Genomic DNA, 26,378 nt, shown 5'->3' with positions numbered 1-26,378 from the left:
AGGGCTGCATCATATAGTCACTGTCAAGCACTCAAACCTTCCATTTTATAAATATTTATCATTTTAGAGATTTCACTACGAACTACATACGGATGTATATAGACACGATTTAGAATGTAAGTTCACTCATTTTGCTCCCTACATAATCCGTAATTGAATCTTTAAAAAGACAAATATTTATGAACGGAGGGAGTAGCTGGTGATGAGTCCAAATGTAAGCATGCAAGCCCGAGCTATTCTCAGGACAAATCCTATGCACTCGACTTCAAATAATGGGCGATCTCGAGCCTTCACATACAACGGAATCTTATTCCTCTGACAAAAAAGTCCTCAATACAGCTGAGCTACCATTTTTTTTCTCCGCAAACTGGGGAGCGTCAAAAAACATCTAACCATTATACACTGAAGGTCAGGGTACACGAACACACCGGTGTGGGAAGAATTTTCTATAGCTATGTGCACTGCAAAGAGCAGCGTAAACAAACTATGGACAAGCGGGGACAAGAACTCTACGCGTTGAAAAGCTTACGGAACGGTCCATCCTTCCGATCTTTGGCCGCCTCTGTCAATGCTAGGAACCTCTTGAACCCTGTCGTGGCCGCGCCGCGTCCAAGCGCTGCCGCGCGGGCGAGCACGTCCTCCCGGTTGGCCAGGGCGCCCGTCAAGGCGGTGGACATGCTTGGGGTCGTTGCGACGGCTTGGGTTGGGAGCGGGACTGCTGCCATCGGGACTGATGCCGTGGCTGTGGCAACTGGTGGCGCGACTGTGGGGGTAATGGTAGGGTGTTTGATGCTGGGGCTGTGCTTGTTAAAGTCTTCCAGTATAGCTTGCTGGTCTGCTTTCTTCAAGCCCTGTGGCGACGGCAAAGAGCAACAGAAATAATGAAGTTGTGTTAGGCAACCATACTGATGGAAAGCTGCACCTGGCGTATAAAAGGAGTGCAGATTTTTAAGCATAAACCTTGAGCTCAAGTATCCGCTGAAACTCAAGAGGCGTCCCTTCCGGAAGGAGGGCACGGTAGGTACTAGCAACAGAATCAACTGGTGACAAAATAACCTGCATCGAACAATGTTATTAACTTGATCCAATCTGGATGTAATGCAAAGTGCCTTTCCACAGTACTCATGTAGACCATCGAAACCTAGATTCATTTTCCCAATTTACCTTGAGGAGTGCTTCAGCTTTGCTCATTTCCCGGGTTACAAACTTTGAGTAGCTAGCCGCAACTGTAGTCTGTTTTATGCAATACAAAGAAACCAAAGGTAAAGCATGAAAAATAACGCAAAAAGAATGTCTTTCTGCAACCAAGTATAAAGTGCAACTATGCTGCCTTGTGAAGCCAACAAAGCAAATTTATTGCATTCATTGGCTGCCAACCTTCTTTGAGTAACATTTGAATTTGAACTATCCTAAACATATTTAACCATTTGCAGGGCCAAATTTCTTTCAAATATTCAATGAAGACTTGGTGCAAAATAATTACTTCTCCACCTGGCTGGTTCCCTAAACCAGTCACTGTTAACTGAAAACACGTAGGCTATGCAGCATGGCGTGATGATTTTGTTCTGACAAGACAAGGTTACCTGTTTCCCAAGAGCTGGGATGTCCAATAGAATAGTCTTAACCGCTTGAGTGTCCAAAAGCATCTGAAGAAACAATGCAAAGTGATGAAGTCTCTGCTAAAAATAGCACAAAATAGCTTTGTTAAATTCATATGCACCTGCTGTGCACCAGTTTCCGATATGTGCTTGCACTTGTATATATTGAGATAAAACCGAGGACCAAGCGAGGCAGCCAGCTGCAGCACACCAATATACAAAGTATAATAAACCGCGCTGATAGAAAAACAAGTGATAAGGACCTACAAGGATTTATCTATAATAAAGAAAATTGCTGAACTTACTTTGTCGAGGAAATACTGGAAGTAAGTAGGTGAAAGCAGGCTACCTAGCGCAGGAACAGTGCTGGACAAAATAGAGCTGATACCATTCACATACCTGGAATGGAACAATGTAAAACTTAGCTTCAAATAGAGTAGGGGAAAACTCGGTGAAACCACTTAGCAGTTACTCCCTCCGTCCGAATTAGGGACGGAGGGAGTATTTATGAAGTTGAATAAACTGAAGAATACAGTGTTCCAAACATTCAATGATCTGATTTTTATGACTACAAATATGTACTGCAAACATATTTGTGCTCAAAGTGCTAGTTTTTGCATGAGCCATTGGTCGGAATATTTAGAAAAACCCGATGGGGCGATAACTTCATTTTTTAGGGGATTGCATGCAAATTCTGCATCCATGCTTCTGCCATGGGAGTTGGTGTATATGCATCTCTTTACAGGTAACGGGATGCCACTTCTGATAATGCAGACCCTAATTGGCAGTTCATAAGTTATCAAATATCCTCTTCTCTTCAGTCAGATAAAACTAACTACATCAGCTATGAGATATGTGAAATCATTGCAATTTTATGGAACAGATACATTTTTCACAGCCCATGAACTATAGGCCATGGGACAGGAGAGTGGCTTGGCATAACTTCATACTACTTTCAAATATTAGTGGGGTGTGTACTATAAAGGGGATTTGGCAAAATCCTACTCGGATTGATCGCCGACACTTTCAAGAGTCGACCATGGAACGCGAGTCATTGCAACCATTTCAGCGTCAAATTTGGTTTCTACGCCATGCACAAGTGTCATCAATGCTTTTGTGATCACAGCTGAGAATTCATCCTGCAAGCATTGAAGTATTAAGGTATTTCCTAGAAATCTAATAGTGATATTAGAATCAGGTTGAAAAAAGAATAAAACATAAAGATCAGTCACCTGAACGTCAGACATGTCCACCTTGTCAGAAAACTGAGAACTAATCATCTTAGCAACACTCTCAGCTAGCTCACCAGACTGCCAAATTTACAGAGAAAGTTAAGTCACATAAAAGGAGCATACAGAGGCATCACACACATGCAAGCGCACACATAAGGAAAGCTTAGGTACATGCTGCTCCGTACTAGGCTCCCCTCTCCTCCCACCAACTTTGCACTGAGACTGACAACAGGCCACCAATGCTGACAAACCAGCATATACGATGCCGTTTTTTGCTCAATTGCAATCATAATAGTATACCATCTCTTTTTAATCAAGAAACATAAGCTATTCAAGGGACTTTCACCCAGGAAGCACTGTGTGGCCCATCTCTGGTGCCACCCACTTCCAATGCCAGCTTTCCGATGTGAAATGCCAGGTTGTTATGCTATGTGCATCACAACATGGTACGCTTGGAGAACCGTGGAGAAGGGCTAGGTGGCTGAAAATATGCAGGGGTCCGATTTGTGTTTCTGAATTCCTGTTATTGTTTTAAAGCCAATATGGAGTTTTCCAAAAATAACCAACGTTGGCAGCATGTGTTACACGCTTGTTTGTGATGGCATTTTTATTTTTGAAGTGCGGTAATAATTTATGACACATAGCTAACTTTCCCCGGAAGGGGAAGAAACATTTTGGATTACAGCAGACCTGTAAACATTTACTTGAGAATAGAACGCTACTTGAATGCATGAACCTAGAATTTATTTAGTCCGAACATGTTGTTTCTGTCAGAGGACAATATATCGATAGAAAAATACTCCCTCCGTTCCATAATTCTTGTCATGGACAGTAACTTCTTTCTGTTTTCTTCTACACCTACCAGATACAGCTTAAGAATTAAAACTTACCGTTTGGTGACAATATTCTGCGGTATTAACAATGTAACATATCATTTTCTCGTCCCTGTCAGAGGTCTGCAGTAGTGCCCACAGAAAATAAAATGCTGTTACCAGATGAGAAAAACAAGTGATCGAAAAGCAACCAGTGCAATGATGATTGTCATACCCTGATCTGCCCGTCGGTACCAGTAGCAGCTGCAACAATGCCGGTACCACCTTTTGGCAACCTGGCATATAATTTTGCTGCATAGGCCTTAAGTATTCTTTGAAATACCTAAAAACAAATGTATTTCATCAGCAATGAAATCTGTTTAAATTTATCAGATGTGATAACTCATAAAATTGGCAGAGAGAACCATAGTCGCTGAACTAATAAACATGTATTCAGTTGAACCATATGGTTGATTATTCAAGGTTATTTCATGGCGCATTCTTGTTCTGTAGGTATGATACCTGTCCTATACTCTTTTCAACAATTGAACGATGCACAAGAATCAATATTAGACACTGCAAGCAAACATATATGGTTCTCCATTCCATGCAGCTATTTTCGGTGATGGAGATGCCAAATCACCTAATGTCAAGTCCATATTAATTTTACCACACCTGGATCAAGCATCATTATACATAGCAAAACAAACTGCTCAATAATCACAAATGGAGAAAGTAGATGAAATTGGAAAACAAAGAAAATCTGAGAGGTGCACAAACAGTATGCATGAAAGTGTACCATTGGGAAAAAACATAGAATTATCCATACAAAGGAAAACTGCTACTCCCTCCAATCCATATTAGTTGTCGCTTAAACGGATGCATCTGATAGATAAAAAAAAAACGGATGTGTCTAGACGTATTTCAGTGTTAGATACATCCGTTTGAGCGACAAGTAATATGGATCAGAGGGAGTAACAAAATCTGGAAACAGTGTATACCTGAAACAAGTTGAATAATGTTTGGTTCTTTGTCAATGCACTGCATCTCTTTAAGCTTCTTCTAATTACCAAGAACACCTGCACAAGGGAAATTGCAAAGCAGATTAACATAATATTTTGACATGTTGTGGATTATCAAATGCAGATTTGCACATGAGATCTGCTAGCGGCTTAGGGAAACCTAGCCTAGTTATAGTATACTGGCAAAGTTTTGACCAAACCTGAATTGCTATTTGCTATCGGCCACATAAAGCAAATTTGCCAGAAACAAGATTTCGAACTAGCAAGAATTATTTCTCATACCTGCATGCTGCTTGATAGAATGTTTGTTTGACTCCCTTCCTCGGTTTCCCATTTTTCTTCCTGCCAGCATAGAAGGGCGAAATCAAGCTAAGCAGGCTCAAACACCAAGGGTTCAAACTTCAAGTATGTCTATACTTGTCTAGCATACCTGGATAAGTTTATCTAATTGTTCGACCAAAGATTTCTCCTCTAGTTCTGTGTACACAGCCATGTATGGTTCAAAACAAGATGATATGATCCCATGAAAGTTGAACTGCCAGAGTAAAGAGCAAAATATGATACATGAGTATATGACACACAGCTCGTATTATTCAAAAGAATAATAAACATGCACTGGCCCATAGTTGATATAGACTACTAACCCCAGCACCAGGAACTGACAAATCTTTCTGCTTCTCTTTGTCCTGCCAGTAAAGAATTGCAGAAGAGTTGGAAAGAAAATATCAACAGAGGAAGAAAAGGTTGAGAGATTAAGCAAGTAAGCAGCAAATACTTGTTCAGCTTCATCATTGGGCACTCCCAGTTTCTTCTCGTATTTCTTCCGTATATCTGAAACAATTTTGTTGTGTTCCGTACCCTCATTTTCATCATCACTTTCCAGCTCTTTATTCCGAGCAGTCGTGGTTCCTCCACTGAATTTCTCAGCCAGTTCTTCCTCAAATTCAAGGGTTCTTTGTAACGCCTGCATTGCAAGAATGTCAGAGTGTTTGGCGCAGAAGTTCTATAACGTAAATGAGCAATTGCACACTCAGTCAAAACATTAGACATATGTAGTATGACACAGCTCATAATCCCAGATATAAGCTGCTACGACATTAATGCATTATGATGTACATAATTGTGTTACTTCATTGATATTTTGTCGCATTAAAACCAACAGAAATCTAACAGTATACCAGAAGCAAGATGAAACCAATAGAAAAATTATCTAAAAGATAAAATGATTTGATATGATATAGGTATAGTCGTCTGCACAAAATGGTAAGACAAAGGGGACATAGTAATTCCCATCTGTCATCCATACTTCAAAGAAATAACAAGCAACTTACCAATAACAAAGTTGCAACATCTGGCTTTTCTTTGAGATTATTCAGGATATCGACAAGCTGGGTCCTGGAAAAGAAGTAATTTGTCACCAGTAAATTAATTTGTCCAGCAGAAGATAATAATTGATCTGACATCTGAGTGGTCAAATATTATTAGCGACATAATGCATAAAAGAGGATGTAAACTAAGTTAAGTGATGGTTGCTTTAGTATTATGTGAAACTCCGTGCTTGGCGAAGAAAAGAAGTAAGTTCATAAAATGCAAAAGTGGAGAAGCAACATCAAACCTTGTAATCTTACAGAACTGGATACACAACAGATAATCAACATGCCAAGAAGGTGGAAATATTTTCCAGGTATCTTCATTTGACCGTAATCGACGCTTAATCCATGCATATCTCCTTTCAGTCTTGTCTAACTTGGCCAGTTCTGTCTCCCCCAAAGAAGTATCAGAAAAATAAGCAAAATGTACACCCATTTGTAATAAAGTGAAATAGACAACTGATGTACGTAACATATACAAGGTTTTGACCTGCTCCGTCAAAGATCTGCTTATACGAGATAAGTTCCTTGCTGCAAAAATTCTTTACTAGTTCTTCCCTCACGGACGGTTCCAGAGCATCAACCACCAAACAAGCATCAGATAGCTGCTGCAATAAATTCTCATCTTCTGTTTCCTTCCCAGTCCCTAAGCTGCAAAGTTATACTAATTTGTGGATCTGTTTCATAGTTTGAAATATATAGCAAACAAAACAGTTGGTTAATAAATACAACTTTGCAGTGCTACGATGTGTTCCCATTTCTCAGGCATGAAATAGTCAGGATCCCAAACTGTCGGTCCAGCAGGGGAAGTATTTGATAAAGTAGCCTATTTAGGGAATATAATTTCTATGGCTTTTTCAATCAACTTACCTGCTACTCACTGGATTCAAACTATACCCGCTGATAAAACCTCACTTATTGAGTGATAATACTGAAAATGACGAGGAAATGAAAAGGTGCTACTTCCCAAGTTTGGCCACCTGTTTCTGGCTAACTCAGGGATTAATTGTCATTTGCATTGAACTTACTTGCAGTACCTGACTGGTTTACTACTCCAGATAAAGTGCTGCTACCAAGGACAAAATACAGTTCATTTGTTGTGTACCTTGTAAAGTCTGAATATACATGAGATTTAAGGATTTTCTTGATGTTCTTGAGTTTCTCTCTGAGCTCTGATATTTTTGGCACATCCCGATAGGCTTCAAAATGACTGCACAGCTGGTTTACTGCCTGAATGTAAAAAAGGATAAGGAACTTTCCTGGATAACTTATGCACACAAATAAAAGCACCAGCATGCCAATTCAAAATGGTTACAGCAAGCGGTAGCATGGATATAAACACTAGAAAGTTTGCAGGTGTGTCGTGGATTAATGTGTCTTACACGCTTACCTCGAGTTGTGCAGCTGCTTCTTTGTACTGACGCTTTGAGGCCATGACCTGAAGTTGCTCGACAGCAGAAACTGGACATGACGTATGCACATTATGAGTTAGCTTAGGTGGATGCAGTCTTGCTACTGAACATTTATTTTTAAGCACAATAGCACATACCCCAAATAAAGTGAAGTAAAGAAACTAACCAAGCATAGTAAGGCGGTGAAGAGCCGTTATTGTAGTTGTTATATGCCTCTTGGCGCAATCCAACTTTTTAATGTCCCGGCAGATTTCTTGAACCATTGTTTCACTTTGCTCAGCCTTCGTTTTTATTTCACGTATCTTATACATTAGTTCCTGTTAGTATAGAGCAAAGTTAAACTCCAATCATTCCATAAAGTATTCACTCCAGTACCTGATTAACATCCTACCCTTTTCCCCTAAATAGACATCCTACCCTTTGCAGAGCTAATCCAACTACAGCTTAGTAAGGCTTGCCACTCAATCGATCATCGAGTAAGTTCATTGTGGGTAAAATGCAAATCATACAGAAAGGGGGAAGTATGACCTGAACAGCATTTGTGGCAGCAGCAAGTTCTTCTTTGGCCTTGGTTCCCGAGTTACTCTGTGGAGTAGCAACATCTTCCCGTTATCAGATATATATAGTATAGCCATAAGCAATAATAAGCAAATACCAAACAATTCCGGAGCATATTCAAAGTAAATTCACTGCAATTGCATCATCATAATACCACACCACTTCCTCGTACCAAAGAACTACATAACACATCAGTTCTAAATGCAAAGAGCGTAGATATTGCAAACCACAACACTGCTACAAGTGGAGCACGAGATCACGAGTCCGAACCTGCTGCCGCACGGCGGCGAGGATGCTGGCGTCCACACGGCGAATCTCGCTCTGTATCTTCTGCATCAGCGGCTCGACCCCCGACAGCGACGCCTCTGCCAAGCCGCAGGAAAAAACAAACGCAAGCTGTTATAAACGCTATATTCCTCGAGCACCCAATGTTAAATCCCGGGCCAGCGAAGCTGGAAGCGAGCGCATTGCCGCCGCGGCAGCATCGCGAGCGAGCGGCCTGGCCGAGGAACGGGAATCGAACTCGAGCGGCGCGCGTACCGGTGGGGAACATCTGGTTGATGTACTCGAGGGCGCTGGACTTGTCCATGCCGGGCAGAGATCTCGCTGCCCCGAGCGCCCGCTCCTCGAGGATCTGGCGAGGCCCTCCAGAAGGATCTGGAAGAAGGGGGGGACGATCCGGCGGGGACCGGGCGGTCGGGGAGAGGGGCGGGGCCGGAGCAGAGGGCGGGCGAGCGGGGGAGGGAATGGAAGGCGCGGACTCGTCGGCGGGGTCGTCGGCGTCGTCTGCTCGGCCGATTTGTGCTCGGCGGTGGTGGGCGCCGAGTCGGTTGCTGGCAGGTGGAGCCCCAGTTTACCCGCTTTTCCAGCTGTGAGCCCGAACTTCACTTGGGTAGTTAAGCTATGGTTTGGTTTTCAAACTTGTTGGTCGAGTCGAGTCTCGAGTGAGATGAAATGCACTTGCACATAGTGACCTCTTGCTAGTGAGGGGGGCATCAAGGTAGGAATTGTGAATTAATACTTCCTCCGTTCGAAATTATTCTTCGCACAAATTGATAAAAATGGATGTACCTACAACTAAAATACATCTAGATACATTCAACAAGTATTTTCCGGACCAAGGGAGCAATACACATGTTTACATATACTAGTACTATGTAATAATTACAAACTTGCGCTTAAAGTTCAAATTTCAAGACCGGAGACTTTCAAAGAGACTAGGGTTCCATGGAGGCAGAGCTGATGACGTGGCTTCCAACACATTAGTGGAGGCAGAGGGAAGGACGATTAATATTGGTGGATTGGTGGACTTGGCTGTGCTCGTGTCATTGTTGTTGTTTGATCAGTTGTTTGTATGGTCATCCACACCATTCAAGTTTTTGTTGCTGTTGACTGTGTAGTTCATTTAATTGTTGTCGATTGCTCCATCGATCTGTATGCTCATGTAATTGCTTTCTTGTTGATATGTAGTTGATGCAGAGGAGAAATTGTTTATTGTGTACTTGAATATTTAACTTTTTACTACTACCTCCGTCCGGAATTAGTTGACGCTTAAATGGATGTATCAATATTTGCGCAGTTAATGCAAATTCTTTGTACGATTTGTTGTAGTTTCACAGAGGGGTCAAGTTTTTGTATAATCTGGTCATAATTTAACTGGTGGATCTACGAGGTGTGGTGTATTTTGTGATATATGGTGATCATTGTGCATTGCTATTGCATGTAAGTTGTTATGCCAGATTGGAACAAAAATAACTAAAATAAACTAAGTGAAACATGGCTAAAATACTATGAAGTCAATATCAGTTAAACAACACACTATTTCAGTTCAGAGGCATTATAGGCTTTTCAATATAAAACTCAGACGGACAACAACCAAAAAGAACTGGGAACTGGACTTGGTGTCAAATTAAAAGAGGAACAAAGATGCCAAATTTCACAGGGCGGCATATAGAAAGTAAAAGGGGAACCAAGGCACCATATTTTGTGGGGAAATACAGAAATAGGCTGCGTCCATAGTAGTGGGGAGTCGGGAACTCCTACAAACTTCAAGTGACACTACCGAATATTGATAATGGTGTTAACACAACTTCATACCAGAGACGGAGTCTTCCAAGAGAAAACCTAGAGCTGGCGAAGTGGCAACTGATCTTACAGTGACGGTGAGTTGTGTATGCAACTAAACCTGTGAGGTGTTATGTACATGGTACAGGTGCAGTCGGTTCATGTTCATGTCACATGCCTGTTACAGCAGTCAAATTCTACTACAGATTCTGGGCCCTTTCCGAGTGGCCGGCCACAGAGAACCTACTAGCACAGCAACGCGGAGCCTGGGTGCTGATCAACGACACACGGACGGCAGCAGCATTAGAAGTCACCAAGCATAGCTTCTGAGTTGGCCCCTTGAAAGCTGACATTCCAGATCTGAGATTTGCACGGGCTAGTCCTCCTAATTCGAAGCTCCGGCGCGAGGCTGAAAGGTCATCACCGTTCATCATCCCTTCCTTGCCCTACTGTTTCTTAGCCAATGTGAGGGCTTTTGCCAGGTTCGATTTGGCAGCATCAAGCAAGTCATCAGACTTCACGGCATTCTCGAAACAGCTTATAGCATCCTCCCAACGGCCCTCCGCGACAAACACAAGCCCCAGGTTGTTATTGGCTGGTGCATATCCGGGACAAATTTCCAATGACCTGGATAACATCTTTCTTGCAAGTTCATACAACCTGTGCTGCCGATAAAGGATCCCAATGTTCGAGAGGATTGCGTATGACTGCTGGCTTGACGATAGCACTAGTGCCCGTTTATACACAGTTTCAGAGGACGGATCATTCGATAACTGCAACGCAATACCTGTGTAAATAGCCATCAATGCACACACATTAGTCATGGAGTTAATGTAGAAATAATGTTTAGGGAATTACAGATAATGATCGGATGATATACGGTAAATAAACAATATGGTGGTCAAGTTAACTTTGTCCACAGGTACGACTTAGAGCATTGCTGGACTAATTAGATAAATTGATAAAATTTGAAGACTGATGGAACTAACCAAGTATACTAACAAAAAAAATGTTAGAGCATTCATTTAAGCATCTGACATCATGACCTTGACAAAACATAAAAAGAATTAACCGAGCTTTAAACTTACCGAGATTAGACCGAGATCACGACTTAGAGCTTGCTTACTCAAGATATATACATGACTGAACTGAGCTTTACACTTACCGAGATTAGACCAAGCATAGCAGCATTCTGGAGAACGAGCTATAGCAGCTTTGAGAAAATTTACAGATCGACTAAACTGAGTCGTGCACATATTGTATAAGCCAAGCTGATGCCATTGAACAGCATCATCTGGGTCCTCTTGGATTGCCTGTGAATAAGATGTCAATATAATATTATTATTTTATTGCTGTTTTCCAGTGCCCATATTTTGCACTTGTCAGTTCAGGAAGAAGTGAATGGCTTCGTGGTGGTGATAGTTTGCAAACATCACCTGCTTTAGTGTATAAAGAGCTCGCTCTTCTGCCTCAATTAGAATTGCCTGTTCACCATCATAAGCAGCTGCAATTTCATGTTGTGCCCTGTGAGCCATTGCTAACCCTGCCCATGCAACTGGGAGATCAACTACTGAAGTGTCTCCTTCTTTTAGAACCGTTGCCATCTCACTTGCAGCCCAGATAAGCTGATCATCAGAACATTGCGACCTTACAGCATCTCTGATACGGTGAACTGCAATAGCATACCGAGCAGGCATATGATTGGGTTCAAATTTTGCTGCCTGAAAAGAATAGAAAATAAAAGAATGTGATGTCTAGTTTGCCCATTTACCAAACCATCAGCAACTTCGTCACAACGAAATGTAACACTGGGACCATCACCATAACAAAAAGGAAGTATTTCATGTCATTGAGTAGCTTCATTATTCGGCAATGGTGGAGCTGGAGGGAGATTGGCTGGTGGGCAAGCATTTTTCAACTTGAATATTGTAAATTTCACTGAAGTTTGTAGACCACAAACTCACAGTGATAACACAGTCAGGACCCACAGTTTAAACCACTTAAAACCAGTTGGAAGCTCTGTGACTAGCCCAGTTTTAGGTACTGGCAGGGCAAGCGCCAAGAACTACCTAATAACTCCAATATAACAAGCGCAGGGCATCATGTCACAGCACACACGGTAACCAGCTGGCAGACAGGCCACAGTTTATTTGGATGAGCCATAGTACTGTTCTTAGCAATGGACTTCATGCACCTCCCCTCCCCCTCCCCCCCCCCACCCCCAAAAAAATGCACACACAGAAATCCACACACGCAAAAGAGACAAGACACATCAAAGAATAAATCATCATTAAAAATTTACTAAAAGCTGGTACCAATTGTGCTTATAAGATACTACTCCCTCCGTCCAGAATTACTTGTCGCACAAATTACTACAAATTGATGTACCTAGAACTAAAATACATCTAGATACATCCATTCCGATGACAAGTATTTCCGGACGGAGGGAGTAGTACATAGTATCAACGGTACATAAGTGTATATGACAGCTAATTTGAGCAATACTAAATGCGCCAGAAATAATGTAAAATAAAATAAAAATTACAACAGTTGTTACCTGCTCCAAACACCTCTTTGAATTTCTATGTTCACCAGACATGTGATATGCATTTGCAAGATTGACCCATACCGATGCGGCTTTAGGATCAGACCTCACAGCTGCAAGTAAGCACTCTTTTGCAGCAACCAAGGCTTCTTTCTGACGCAGATAAGACCCTGCACTGACAGCACCACTCGCCCCTGCTATGTGACAATGTATAAGGCAGCAACTAAAAGTAATATCGACTCATCCAAATACCATGATACAGATAAGCTTGGTTCTAAATGGCAACCGCTCAGCTTTAAGATAAGATATGAAAAGACTAAAGAAGAGAAGACTACGGCAAAGACGTTGCTAGTATTACCTGCGGCCAAAGACCCATATTTACATAGAAGGAGAGCACCGTAGTTCATCAGAGCAGCTGGGTGACTTTGATCTTTCAGAACGAGCTCTTGAAAGCATTTTGTGGACAGTTCTAGATCCCCACTGAAAATTGATAAATATATTAATTAACAGTGTGAAACAAAGGAAAATTGGAATGGTAATTTCACAGTTCACACCTTTGAATATATGCAACACCAAGATTGGCAAGCGAGTCCAGGTAATCTGGAGCAACAGTCGTGAGAGTAGAAAAAACTGAGATAGCACTCTGGACAGGGTGAACCATCAGGTAGTATTCCAAGAAATTTCTTTTTAGGCGCTGAAAAGTGACAAATAGAAAGAATCACAACACAAACAGCGTATTGGTACCTGAAGTTGACCACCCCGAAGAAGAACTAAACCAAGAATGTTCCAAACAGCGGCCTGCCTGGGGTCCAATTCAACGGAACTCTTCAGCTTAACAAGGATTTCACTCAATTCACTAGTGTCAAGCTCTTCGTCAAAACTATCGCCCATGCTTGCTTGCAAAATACACTGCATGAGAAATAGCTGCATCAGAGGGGGGGAGGGGGGATACACAGCCAGAAGAAGAGAAGCAAGAAAAAAATTAAACAGAAGGTAGGCTGATGAACCTGAGCATGGTGAATCCTCACTGATGAGAGTAAATCAGGCCTCCGCACTTCTTGTTCATCTTGTAGCAATATTTCTGACGACTTATCATATGCTATTATTGCCTGCCAGATTTCAGGAGCCGATTAAGCTCTATGCATATGTTACAGCGTTTAATTTTTCAAAGTTAAGGGTCATTTACCTTCTGTGGCTGACCAAGCCTTTGGTACATCAAACCCAACATAAAATGGGCATGAGCATTCTTAGGCATCTTCCGGGCGACATTTACCAGAGCCTGCAAAACGAAGATTAGAAGATTCCACCAAACCACCAACTTACACATCAAAGTGATGGGATGACAGCCCCGTTGTCGATACAGTATTAAATGGTGTCTAAATACAGTTTCACCTTTTTTTATATTAGAGATATAAAAAAAGAACTATGAATGCTCATTCTCCGGTGGCATTAGGACTAATAACTTACAGCTTTTAGGCTGCTAACTTTCTCCTCGCGTGAAACGGAAGCCCCTGGACAATGTTGCTCGACATCTGTTCACAAAGAACCATAAGTAATCAATTCACTACAAAAAATTTCCCTTCCACTGCTTAGCATGTCTCACCTTCGCATTCAACAGTATCAGGCTCCTTCGCCGCGGTCGTGTTTTTTGCCAAACTACCCTCCTCGTTGCAACTCCTGCAAGTAAATATATAAACTATCAATGCCTAAGGCCTAAGCACACAATAGAAAACCAGGAAACTACCGGGCAAGCGAAAATAAAGGTCATGTGGTGCTGAAGAGATGTGTGCTAATTCTAAAAGACTGGCAAGCAAGCTTCGAACTTCGTTGGATGAGCATGTGCAGTAAATCTAGCAGTCCATGCACAGGGATTGTGCTGGATTTAGCACAATTCACTAGAGTGTCCAATGCTATGGCAGGATCACCCTCCCACGCAAAAAATAAAAGAGAGCGCATCCTAGGGTTATGACCTACGAGGTGACGACTGGGAGTGCGCGAGGAAGAATGCCCAATTCGAAACTATTTGCAGGGGCCATGAACCCACGAGTAGAAGCAGTCCGGCACAGTCAGATCGAATTCGAACTTTATGCTCGTACCTAGTGGAGGAGTCGACGGCGACCACCGGAGCAGCGGCGGCGGCTGCTACGGCGGCGGCGGCGGCGGCGGCGGCGGGATTGGGTTTGGGGGTTGGTGGGCGATCCTCGCCGTCGCTCTCCGGCGGGTCGACGTTGAGGTCGGCGAGCATCATCGCCCTCTGCGGCGGAGGAGGCTTGGCCTCCAGCATCGTCTCCACCCGTGTCTCCGGCGAGGGGGCGAGCACCGGCCTGGGGCTTGCGGATGCGCTGCCGGGGACAGTAGCGACGAGATGTCCTCCTCGCCTGCGGGTCGATGGGAGTGTGAGGCCGGGTCTGCGGTGGTACGTCGCCGTGGACTGCGTACAGTGGGCCGAGTGAGACTGTTACGACCTCTATCTTTGATGGACCGCACTGAGGCACGCAGGCCCAGCTACTCTTTGAGGACTTTCGGTGCTTCTAAAATTTCATCGTGAAATGATATTTGTATAAATCGTGAACAAAAGAAAAAAAAATCAGCACTTCAAAATGCCTTCGAAAATAAAACTTTTGAAGTATCGAGATTGTTTTTTCTGCCATGACTTGTGCAAATGTCATATACTATACTATATCACTGACCCCCTTAAAATTAGAGGCCTCTCGTTGAACTAAGGTCATCGATTTGGAATTGGGTCATCAATTTTGACCGGATCAATAATTTTTAACTCAACTATTTTAATCCTCTATAACACTAAGCTTACTATATTTTTAATGGGTTGTGTTAGGCGTCATCCGACTGTAGCGAATTAAAACAACAGCCGCGGTGACAGTCGTTAGATGTGCAGTGCTGGCCATTTGATCTCGTCATCCGCACGTCACACAATGCAGAGCACCTCGCGTATCACTGGTCTTCCTGTCCCAGCTGTCATCAACCGTGCATGTCTTTTGTAGCAACTCCCGCAGCCTAGCCATAACGCCGCTCCCTTTGTAGCAACTCATGCGCCACCGCGACAGTGGTTCGCAGCAACGCCTCCACCCCTCTATCGCAGCATCGTCGGAGTCGTAGAGCATCGTCGCCGACGTTGCTACATCTAGATCACCGCCATTCATCGATGTTGCGACCCCCTCGTCACAATTTCTGACGTTGCTACATACGACGCGCCACCGTTCACTACTGCTGCAACCCCACTCGCCGCGACAGCCGGCGCTGCTGCATCCGACTCATCGACAACCATCTCGTGCAAGACTGGAACTAGATCATCACAGCACTAGCGGTCTCTCATCGGAATAGCACTGACCTCGCAGTATTGGATGCTTCCAGGAAATGACCTTGCACTGACCTCGAAGTATTTATATACTCTATCTGTTATTTTTTTGCGGGTGAATATATACTCTCTCCATTATTTTTATAACTTAAGAAAGTTTTTTCTTTACAAAGTTTATAGAAAAACTATTAACACCTACACAATAGAATCGATATTATTAGATCCACCGGGAAATTTATTTTCATACTATTTTTTACTATTGCAGCCACTGATAAATTCCCAGCAAATTTAGTGAAACAGAAGAAAATGAATTTAGGATAAAGTAACCTTATAGACATAATTTAGAATGTAGATTCATTCATTTTGCTTACACCGTGAATCCAATATAGTCCATTTCTTAGTTTTCTTTAGTACCCATAGGGTATTTCAGGAAAATAAATAGCATTCGGTCAAGGTAATTAAGCTGGCAAAATACTGTTTTAGAACAACTTAGAAAATGCTTATATTATGTTTCTTAGTTTTTTGTAGAACTACATTCTTTTTTCCTTTTGTTGCCGTATTTTTTAGTGGACTTGCTATTTCTTTGTTGGGGGGCAAATCAAACATACATAGGCCTGCCATGGACCTTCGGGTATTGGGGTTTTGTTTGGGAACTAGGTTGTTGCGGGAGTCACTACTTAGCGAGCGCCCCTCCCCGAGCCTCCCCCCCCCCCATATATTTTGGATCTGTTTAGCAAAACAACCACCATATCCTAATCCTATTGTCCGATTAATTAGTATATGTATGTAGACAATAGATTCTCTTAGTCCTTTAATAAAGGATTTATCATGAATTAATGCCCCCATTATGGATGTGCACAAGCTGATCCAAATTTTTTTTATCTCATCTACGTACCCTAGCTTGCTTCTATATGTCACGTTGTCTTGTGTTAAAGTATTGAAGAAATTCATGGCTTCATCATTAGCGAGAAGTAACAAGTGCGTGATGGTACGAAGATCTTCAAAGTTGTTTTGGAACATAGTTCTTGATAGGATAATTCGTTTTTTGGTACGAAGTTCAGCAAAGGCCTTTCAAATAGCGATATTCGGAAGACTCTTGCTGAACTTCGTACCAAAAAGCTAATTATCCTATCCGGGGCTCCGTTCCAAAACAACTTTGGAGAGCTTTGTACCATCATGCGTCTGTTACTTCCGGCTAATGATGAAGCCATGGTTTTCTTGAATCCTTGCTTATATTTTTCAGTTCTTTGAAGGTCCATCCGTGGAGGTAAGAGGAATTTTTAACCTTAACCTCCATTGATCAAGGAAATTCCTGGTGATATGAGCCCTCTAATTATACTATGTGGTTAGTGGTGTCCACTAGATAGGAAAGTCATGGATATATTATTCTTTTCCATTTAGGTTATAATGGGAACGTCACAATTGGTACAACTATGATAAATCTTAGAAGAGGATGGCAAGTCCATGCAATGACCATGTCAGGCATTTGTTTGTGGCCTACTCCCAAACCACATTAGGACAAGGAAACATGGCTTCCTTTTGGAAATATTGTCGGCTCAACAGTGACGCCAAGGGGCATTGCCATCATTATCTACCTACTTGCTAAAAAACCCTAAAAGTTATGGATGCAAATGACTGTTGATATATGGACGATGGACCTTCAAAGAATTGAAAAATATACGCAACTATGGACCAATTCATAACTATGTGGGACAATTTGAAAGTAGTGCATAGACATGATAAGAGGGATATGATCACCTGGACTTTGACCTTCCGACGAGACTTACTCTGCTAGGTCAAACAATTTGGGGGGGGAGGATAAGAAGCCGCACCTTCAACACACTTGGAAGGTTACAATGGGGGGGCCTTTATTTTTCACTTGGATCTTGTTGCAAACCTGTCTTTAGATGGCTGGAAGGTTGCACTCGCGGGGATGGACACACATTGATGTGTGCAATTTGTGCGACTAGACTGGCACGCCTTTCACACCTAATGATGTATTTCCCTTTCCCCAAATGATGTTTGATTTTCTTTTCAAGCTAGTCACCCATTTGTATATCACATTACAAATCAATCTTGTGCTGGCAAAGTGTGTTTATTCCCGACTGTCTAATAACAAACATGGTGGTTGTTCCTTTTAAAGTATACATGCGATGACAAGGCAGATAAAGGGGATTATTTTTTGTAGTGAAGTGAAACTTGACATGATGAAATGATATGATAGTGTAAAGGGGCTTGATTTGAAGCCTATCCTATCAAAGTTAGATTTCAGAGCAAATATTGCGCGTCTGATCATGAAATGTGTTTCCTCAGTCAGTTTAGCATTGAGAGTGAACAATGAGCTACCTTTTTTACCTCATCCCTGGGATTATGACAAGGATATTCCATGTCCAACACACATGGATTTACTTCCTTTTGAAGGTAATTGTCTGGATAGGGGAATCAAGTGAACCCGAGGGATCCTTGGCTCAATCATTTTCTCGATAGCCTTATTTTTCATTAGTCCTAATATGTAGAGTGCTACTCAATGAGATCCTCTAGGTCTATGTTGAATGTTCGGGATTGATCCTATAGGTCTACTCAATAAGAGCACTATTTTTCCAGTCCAAACACAGGAGCAGATGCTTGGTATAAGCAATGAGGCATTCAATGGGTTGTACCTTGGACTTCTTATGATAGAAGGAAGAATTACAAGTGAAATGTTTGATTATGTCCACGAGAGAATTCATGGTAAGATCTAAGGATGGTTAGAGAGAAATTTAGAATGTGCTGGAAATGAGATATGGTGAAATTGGGCATTTAGTCTATGCCAACACACAATATGAGATTTTTCCTCTTGACCATGAAAGTTTGTTCAAAATGTTTGTCATGCATGGCGAAGGAATGGTGATCAAGTTCCCTAAACAACTGATCTTTACACTAGTTAGCATGGGACAAGCTTGGAACACCAAAAGTGAAAGGCGGCATGGTCTTCCGCGATCTATAGTTTTTAATATGGCTCTACTTGGTAAACACGGTTGGAGATTTATTATAAATCCTGAGTCTATGTGCTAGGGTGATGAAAGGAAGGTATTTTCCCAACACGGATTTCATGCATGCAGATGCCTTGTCATCTTCCTTGGCGATTTGATGGGCTACTCTTGCTGGGCCGGAGGCCCTTTGATCTGGGATGATTAACCGGGTTGGAGATGGATCCCCTATTTTCATTTGGGACGGTAATTGGATTCCTGTAACTATATCTATGACACCTATGCTCAAGCCAGCAATATGATGACTAAACATGTGAGCGAGCTAATTGACACAGATAATTGGACTTGAAAGAGATATGTGTCCGAGATGTATTCATGAATCTAGAGTTTGATGCAATACTCAATATACCTTTGTGAAATGACCGCGGGGAGGATAGTCTAGCTTGGGCTTATGAGAAGTCGGACATTTGCACTATAAAATTTGCGTGTTGTACTTTGATGATTCAGAAAGAGCAATTAGTTCTAGTGGAAGGGAAGGCTACAAGAACCTCACAGTATGATAAATTGTCCGGGAATGCTCAATATGGTTTTTTGGGTGGAGGTGTTGAAGGAAATATTTCCTAATGAGCACTCGCTTCATTGAAAACGCATATATAAAGATGATAATCTTTGTCAGATTTGCATGACAAAGGAAGAGCATAGCATGCATACACGGATCCACTGCTCACAAGCAAAGAAGTTTTTGGGATGAAGCTCAACTTTGGTTTGATTTTCGTCAACCTCGGCTTCACCCCAAAACTTGGATGCGAGATATACATTTTTTTAAAAGACAAAACACATGACTTTATTCATTCGAGATAATTGTTACATCGTTTATTAGAAAAGGTAAAATTTCACCCAAGGCTCCTCAACCCAATAAAAAATCAAAGAAAATCTAGCCACCTAGTCAGCTTAGAAGCAACCCTATTGGCCTTTTTATTACAATGTTCGAAACTAGTGATAAAAAAGTCAAGCAATATAATAACAATGTTGAAAAATACCGCTCCTGCTCCCACAGATCGAACTTCATTCTTCATGATGTTAATTACCTTTAAATTATCAGAGTTAATAACAATGCGATTATAATCCGCCTTTTTTTATTGCAATGTTTGTTCATAGCTTACCAAGCTGATCACTTGGTGATTATAACTCGCCTTTTGCGCAAGAGATAGAATGAATCTGAGCATCAAGGCTTCCGGCGTCACGGGCGTCCGGACACAAATCTATTCTCAATTTTCCCCTTGGATCTGTGGAAGAGATATACTTTGGGGCCCACACTTTTTGGAGCAAAGATAGTCCTAGAAATCTGGTCCATATGGCACTTCAGAAACTGTCATACGCATGAAAAGGAGAAGTCTAATCCAATGATCTCACTTCGTCTTATCAGTGAATCACTTGCAAGTCTAGAGCTACCTAGAGAGCAAGTTTCTTTTTTGCCACGTCACGGTTGGCGCCCAGGCTGCATAAAAATCAATACAGATGTTGCAAATCCCGGTAAATACGCACTAGTGGGGACAGGGCCTTTAGTCCCGGCCCTGTTTCAAGCCGGGACCAAAGGTGCTCCACGTGACCGCCTCGGAGGGAGTACTTGTAGATTTTTTTTAATTTTATTTTTGAATATTTTTTATGTTTTATTCCAATTTTCTAATCTTTGAATTATTTGACAATTTAATCTCTAATCACCCATCCTCACTGCGCTAGCGTGGATCACTCATTTCAAATCGTCTAACTTCCCGGTGCTTCAGCCCGAGCACGCTTAACTTTCTGGTTCTATCGCCCCTAGTTGCCAAGTGTGCACTTGTTGTTTTTCTGACAATAGTAAGCTATCAATCCTAAACAACTTGGGTCTTGATGTCATGTCACATTATTTAATTTTTTGAATTACAAACAATTATTAAAAAAAACTTAATAAGTAACAATAATAGTGAATTTCAATGAAAACAACCTAATATTTTTAAATAAAATTATTTTTCTTTTTTTTTGGAAAAAACTTCTTTTTGAAATAACTTTTTTTCCATTTGGAAATTTGAGCATGTGAGAAAACTTCACCGGGCAAGCCCGGGTGAAATCGAGTACCAATTTTTTCTAGTTTTTTTGATATATTAATTTTTTTTGGACGTCGTATGCAAAAGTTATGTCCGTTTATTTTTTTCCTTTTTTGCAAAAATGGTCAAAATTCATATCTCAAAATTTCTATACCGACTAGACACTAAAACCTAACAACATCTCAAAGGATTTTATTTTTTGAAGATTTTATCATTTTTGTTTATTTTTTGAAGATTTTATCATTTTTGTTTATTTCCTACAAAACTCAAAGTATCAAGGTTTCAGACGAAACCCATCTGCTACAAAGGCATTTTTTTGAAATTAATTGAACTGTAGATTTTTGTGTGCATTAAATATGCACCATACTACAACATGTTAAAATCTACAGAAAGAACTAACTAAAAATAATAAAAAACAACAATTAAATGACTAAAACAACTATATAAGCAAAACAATATTTCTTTAATTAAAATCCTAATTTAAATTATTCTAAAATTAGCCAAATAAATCTTACTGTGACAACAATCTAACACATGAGTGAGAGCAAAAAGAATTAAATTAAAAACTATTTGTAAACTCAAGTTATTCAAAAACTGGGTTTGAAGCAAATTTAAACAAATTCAAATTTAAACCATTCAAATTTAAAAACTAATGGCACAAACAGAAACTAGACAAAATTTTGAATCTAATGCAAAAAAGAATCAATCAAAAACATCAAATATCCTAAAATATATAAGCAATTTAAAACAGAAACTACAAACAAGAATTTAAAAACAGAAAAAAAAACTGAACACCTTTAGTCCCGGTTCGTGTCACGATGACACGAACCGGGACTAAAGGTCCAAGACACGAACCGGGACTAAATCCTCCAAACCCTTTAGTCCCGGTTCGAGACACGAACCGGGACTAAAGGTTCCATTTGAACCGGGACTAATGCCCGACCGGCGCCTTTGCCGCTCGAACCGGGACTAATACTAACATTAGTCCCGGTTCGTAAAGGAACCGGGACTAATGTGTTTTTCGAGCTGGGACGAAAGCCCTTGTTTCTACTAGTGAGGGCACTAGTCGAATGGTGTGATCTTTTTTATGATTGAAGGGTGCAATGGTGCAAGCCTCATGATAGAGTGACCGATTCGTTGATAGGTGAAGCTAAATCATTGTGAGATGGTGTTGTATTTGCCAAACTCAGAGCCTATCAGAATGTCATGATGAAGGTTGATTGCCTTGAGGTTGTGAACCTCTAGAACTCTCGCCACAATTGTCGTTCATTTGTGGCACCGCTACTTCTAGAAACCCGGGAATTATCTTCGTGTTTTAGCTCTTTTATTACTCAACATGTACCTAGATCATCCAATGTCTCGGCTCACCTCTGTGACAAAGTGAGCATGTTCCTTGTTGGTCACCGAGAGTTGGATGGATACCGGACCTTCTTTCCTAGTTAGCTGCCTGTTGGCAGATCAGATTGTACTAGGTGTACTTTTGTTGAATAAAGATCCTCATATTCCAGGTAAAAGGAAGAGAAAAGTCCATTTTTCATCCCTCAATTCTTCGGCCTGGCCACTTTTGCTCACTCAAAAAACCGGACAGATTGCACCATGAATTCTCAAAACCGGTCATTTTTCGTCCCTACGAGGTTTCGCTGCAGAGTCAATCCGGTTTTGACCACGACATGAACAATACACCGATGACTGTAAATTTGAAAAAAAATAAAAGAAAATCTGAAATTTTATGACATCGAAGATAGTCGGGTCCGCAAGGTCCGCGTAAATTTTTGTCATGTTTGGACGTTCAATGAGCTCGCAACAAAAAAAAAAGTAAATATGCTCAGCGATAAACAGTAAAGTCAAAAAATTAGCAAAAAAAAACAAAAATGTCTGAAATGTTTTGCCATCAAAGATGCTCGGGTATGTAAGATGCATGCAAATTTTCGTGATCAAATGGCATCCTAGGAGCTTGTGGCAAAAAAACAAAATAACATATGAGCATCCTAGGAGCGTGGTGCTTCGAGTGGTTTCCAAACCATCAGATGTCATTTGACCACGAAAATTTGCATGCATCTTGCACACGGGAGTATCTTTGATGCAAAAAAAAACAGTTTTTTAACATTTTTTTGAATTTACTTTTCATCAAAGAGCATATTTAATTTTGCTTTTTTGCCACAAGCTCATCGAACGTCCAAACATGACAAAATTTTACTGAAACATTGCTTACCTGACTATGTCATAATTTCATTCTTTTTGCTATTATTCTGAATTTATTGTTCATCGATGTAATGTTCATGTCGTGATCAAAACCAGATTGACTCTGCAGCGAAATCTCGCAGGGATGAAAGATGACCAGTTTCGAGAGTTTGTGGTGCAATATGTCCGGTTTTAAAGTTAAGGGACCAAAAGTGGGCAAACCAAAGATTTGAGGGACAAAAATTGACTTTTCTCTAAAAAGAATGAAGCGGCAAATGGGCCAATGCGAAGAAGATAAATTACAATCTGGCTGTGTATTCCTTGTGGCATTTATGTAAGGAACAAACAGAACAATATTTGAGCACATGGAAGCCAAGCCACTCCCCCCCCCCCCCCCCCCCCCGATAGTTGCAATGACTAAGGACGTTTAATATTTAACTAAAGGGTGTAGCTAGATCTCAATCGGCCGAGACTTAATGTTTTAATCAAATCTTGATCAAGTGACATGGTATATAACAAAAAAAACTGAAAATAATATTTTGTACAAATCAACAATGCTAGATGAAGGTGTTACAACTGAAACATAACGAAGTCTCCCTCTTGTACACTAAATTGAGAATTAGCAAAACTGTTAACTAAATTGAGTCTGTGTGGGCGTGCTAGCACGCGTGTTGTCCCCGGGGGGTTACTGTGGCCTACCCTCCGTAAGATGAATAACATTTTCCCTCTTGTAACATGCAAAAGAAAAACTCCTGCTGCTTCCGGTCAAAAGATGTGTTTTTTTCCTTTTTGTTTCTGTACAAAACACAGATTCCAGTGACACCAAAATGCTCGATGCTGCAAGGGATTATCCCCTCGACACAAGAAGTTCTTTGAAAGTCGTCGTTTATCTCGATGGATCCACTCTCATTGCAGGGCGAGGACCCAGGCTACTGAGATCAATAACAGAAGCATAATCTTGGCATGCCTCCACGACGGTGTCATACGATTTTGAAGAGAGCTTGAGCCCTTGGTTGGAGGCTCTGATGTACATCTCATAGGCAAGCTTCGGTTTACCGTCTTGCACCAGAGCCTGGATCAACATCTGATATGTCACCTCATCCGGCTCAACCTTGTGCATTTTCATCCTGTGGAACCACTCGAACGCCGCGCCGCCCTCGCCGCCCCTCCAACAGGCGGTGATGATCGCGTTGAAGGTCACGACGGTCGGCTCTATCTTCGCGGACAGCATGTCCCGAAGCACAGCGTCTGCCTTACCATGGTCGCCCTTGCCGGCGTAAATCGACGCCAGGATCGTGTACGCGTGCAGGTTCGGATCGACGCCGACCTTGCGCATGTGCTCCCAGACCCTCAGCGCCTCGTCGTAGAGCCTGCCCTTCTCAAGTGCGCTGAGCAATGCTCCATAGGAGACCACGTCTGGCTTCAGCCCCCGGTCTATCATCCTCTTGAACGTGTCCACTGCGGCGGACGATTCCGCCGCTCTGGAGCAGGCGAGGAGCACGGCGTTCCACTCTCGGCTTCCCGGCTCCAGGCCCTTCTCCTGCATCTTCTCGAGCAGACTCACAGCCCACCTCCAGATGCCCCTCCTCTTGGCAGCGTTGAGCAGCACGTTGAAATGTGACCGTATGAGCTCCTGTGACAAATTGTTCGGCTTCGGGCCTTTCTCCAGCAGATCCTCGTAGATCTCCAGAGCCGCCCACCACTTCTTGGCCCTGCCCATGAGCCAGATCAGATGGTTGCACACTGACAAGCTTATCATCTCCCCATCGTCGCGCTCGCGGATCCTCTGGTACAGCTCCTTGGCAATGGTGTAGTGCTCCTCTCCCGTGCAGGCCCAGACGAGGCGCTCGTAGTAGCTCCTGTCCGGCTTCACCCCTGCTTCGTCCATGGCGAGAAGGACCTTCAATGCCGCACCGGCTGGGTTGTTTGCACTTCCAGCAAGCGACCGCCGCATCGCCATGTGACACACGCGGACGGCCAGCTTCTCATACTTGACAAATTCTTGCTCCCAGTCCGCGGGGCTCCCCGCGAGCTCGCCATTCTTGTGCCTCTCCCTGAGCTTGACGAAGAACTTGAGCGCGGCGAACCCGTCCCCGGCGCTCTTGTAGGCCGACATGACCGTCGAGTACGTCGCGGCGGTCGGCACCAGCCCGCGGCCCTCGATGTCGTCGTACACCCTCAAGACCTCCTCGATCTTGCCTTGCTCGACGTAGACGGACATCAGGGTGTTGAAGGTCACTATGTTTGGGGAGATACCCTGCGCTTCCATGTCCGCGAGGACATCCTGAATCCTCCCGAATTCCCCGGAGTTCTTCACCGCGCCCAGCAGGCAGTTGTACACGAACTGGTTGAGGGTGCTGCCGTCTCCACTTGCTTTGAGATGCTCCACGACGGCGAAGGCGGCGTCGAGGCGCTTCTCCTTCCCAAGCCCCCGAATCACCGAGGTGTATACCTGGAGGGGCAGGTGCTCGCCGTCGTCGTCGCCGCCGCCGCCGAGGAAGCCCTCCACCGAAAGCTTCACATCTTCGGCCGTCTTCGCGTCGCGTAGCGCCGCGGCGACAGCGACGACATCGACGGGCCCTCCCCTCCTCCTGCCGCCGCCGCCGCCGCTGACGGCTGCGGACTCGGCGGCGAACCCGCGGGAGCGCCGAGGCGGCGGGGAAGCCGGCGGCCGGAGGAGCTTCAGGGAGGCGCGCGGGCATGTTGGGTTTTGTGGACGGCGGGGAGAGGGAAGGTGGCCGGCGGGGTGAAAGACGGCGAGGGAGGAAGCCATTTGGCTGGTTCCCGCCGCAGTGCCCGGCCGTTGGTGACAGCGGATGGTCTAGAGGGCTCCCACGTGGCATGGTATAGGATTTTTTTCAGGATAACGCGAAATCCTATTTCTCCACCGAGCACGGGCTCGTCTTACGGCGTGCTCACAGCTCGCGCGCGCACGATACAAATCGTGCGGTCGAGGGGATGCGTACCAGGAAAGTATACTTTTCCCCTCGAATTCTTCTCATGGATCAAATCCCCTCTAACGCTTTAGAACTTGATAAATCACTCCCTAAACTTGTTAAAACCGGACAGACCAGTCTCCAGATGGATTTAAATAGGATTGCAAGTGATTTTTGATGTAATGTCGATGACTAAGCTTACGCTTCGTGTGAGCTTGCTCGACTTTATAGATAACGAGAAAGCTAACGCCCAGTCGACGGGATGTTAGCAACAGATCC

At 42.9% G+C, this 26,378-nt stretch overlaps 3 protein-coding genes across 4 annotated transcripts; all 3 read right to left on the bottom strand.

Annotated features, from left to right (window-relative positions):
* Nucleotides 1–289: 289 nt before the first annotated feature.
* On the bottom strand, nt 290–8,887 carry LOC123445010 (vacuolar protein sorting-associated protein 53 A). Its single transcript, XM_045121924.1, has 24 exons — nt 8,545–8,887; nt 8,275–8,369; nt 7,975–8,031; nt 7,613–7,763; nt 7,425–7,495; nt 7,140–7,264; nt 6,525–6,685; nt 6,280–6,421; nt 5,996–6,059; nt 5,440–5,628; nt 5,309–5,350; nt 5,095–5,199; nt 4,947–5,006; nt 4,644–4,721; nt 3,878–3,985; nt 3,721–3,786; nt 2,831–2,908; nt 2,604–2,737; nt 1,904–1,997; nt 1,721–1,798; nt 1,584–1,646; nt 1,165–1,233; nt 961–1,056; nt 290–851 (listed from the first exon to the last, which is right to left on the bottom strand). Exons 1-24 carry the CDS (start codon nt 8,591–8,593, stop codon nt 510–512), a joined length of 2,517 nt encoding a protein of 838 aa, XP_044977859.1. The 5' UTR covers nt 8,594–8,887; the 3' UTR covers nt 290–509.
* A 1,075-nt stretch (nt 8,888–9,962) lies between these two features.
* On the bottom strand, nt 9,963–15,044 carry LOC123445012 (UDP-N-acetylglucosamine--peptide N-acetylglucosaminyltransferase 110 kDa subunit). 2 transcript variants are annotated; one of them, XM_045121926.1, is made up of 12 exons: nt 14,710–15,044; nt 14,217–14,290; nt 14,081–14,145; nt 13,800–13,892; nt 13,621–13,722; nt 13,358–13,522; nt 13,168–13,256; nt 12,972–13,093; nt 12,626–12,810; nt 11,505–11,789; nt 11,234–11,381; nt 9,963–10,855 (listed from the first exon to the last, which is right to left on the bottom strand). In XM_045121926.1, the coding sequence occupies exons 1-12, from the start codon at nt 14,895–14,897 to the stop codon at nt 10,515–10,517; spliced, it is 1,857 nt and encodes a 618-aa protein (XP_044977861.1). In that variant the 5' UTR covers nt 14,898–15,044; the 3' UTR covers nt 9,963–10,514. The 2 variants fall into 2 exon arrangements, with proteins under 2 accessions (XP_044977861.1, XP_044977860.1); XM_045121925.1 differs by having other exon boundaries at nt 12,626–12,807; nt 14,710–15,037.
* An 8,632-nt stretch (nt 15,045–23,676) lies between these two features.
* LOC123440589 (protein LOW PHOTOSYNTHETIC EFFICIENCY 1, chloroplastic-like) lies at nt 23,677–26,000 on the bottom strand. Its single transcript, XM_045117152.1, has one exon. It carries the CDS (start codon nt 25,934–25,936, stop codon nt 24,050–24,052), a length of 1,887 nt encoding a protein of 628 aa, XP_044973087.1. The 5' UTR covers nt 25,937–26,000; the 3' UTR covers nt 23,677–24,049.
* Nucleotides 26,001–26,378: the final 378 nt, after the last annotated feature.

This window comes from Hordeum vulgare, chromosome 3H, assembly GCF_904849725.1.
Source record: "Hordeum vulgare subsp. vulgare chromosome 3H, MorexV3_pseudomolecules_assembly, whole genome shotgun sequence".
NCBI classification, from domain to species: domain Eukaryota; kingdom Viridiplantae; phylum Streptophyta; class Magnoliopsida; order Poales; family Poaceae; genus Hordeum; species Hordeum vulgare.
Note: the sequence above shows the minus strand (reverse complement) of the source record. Positions and strands in the feature narration are given on the sequence as shown.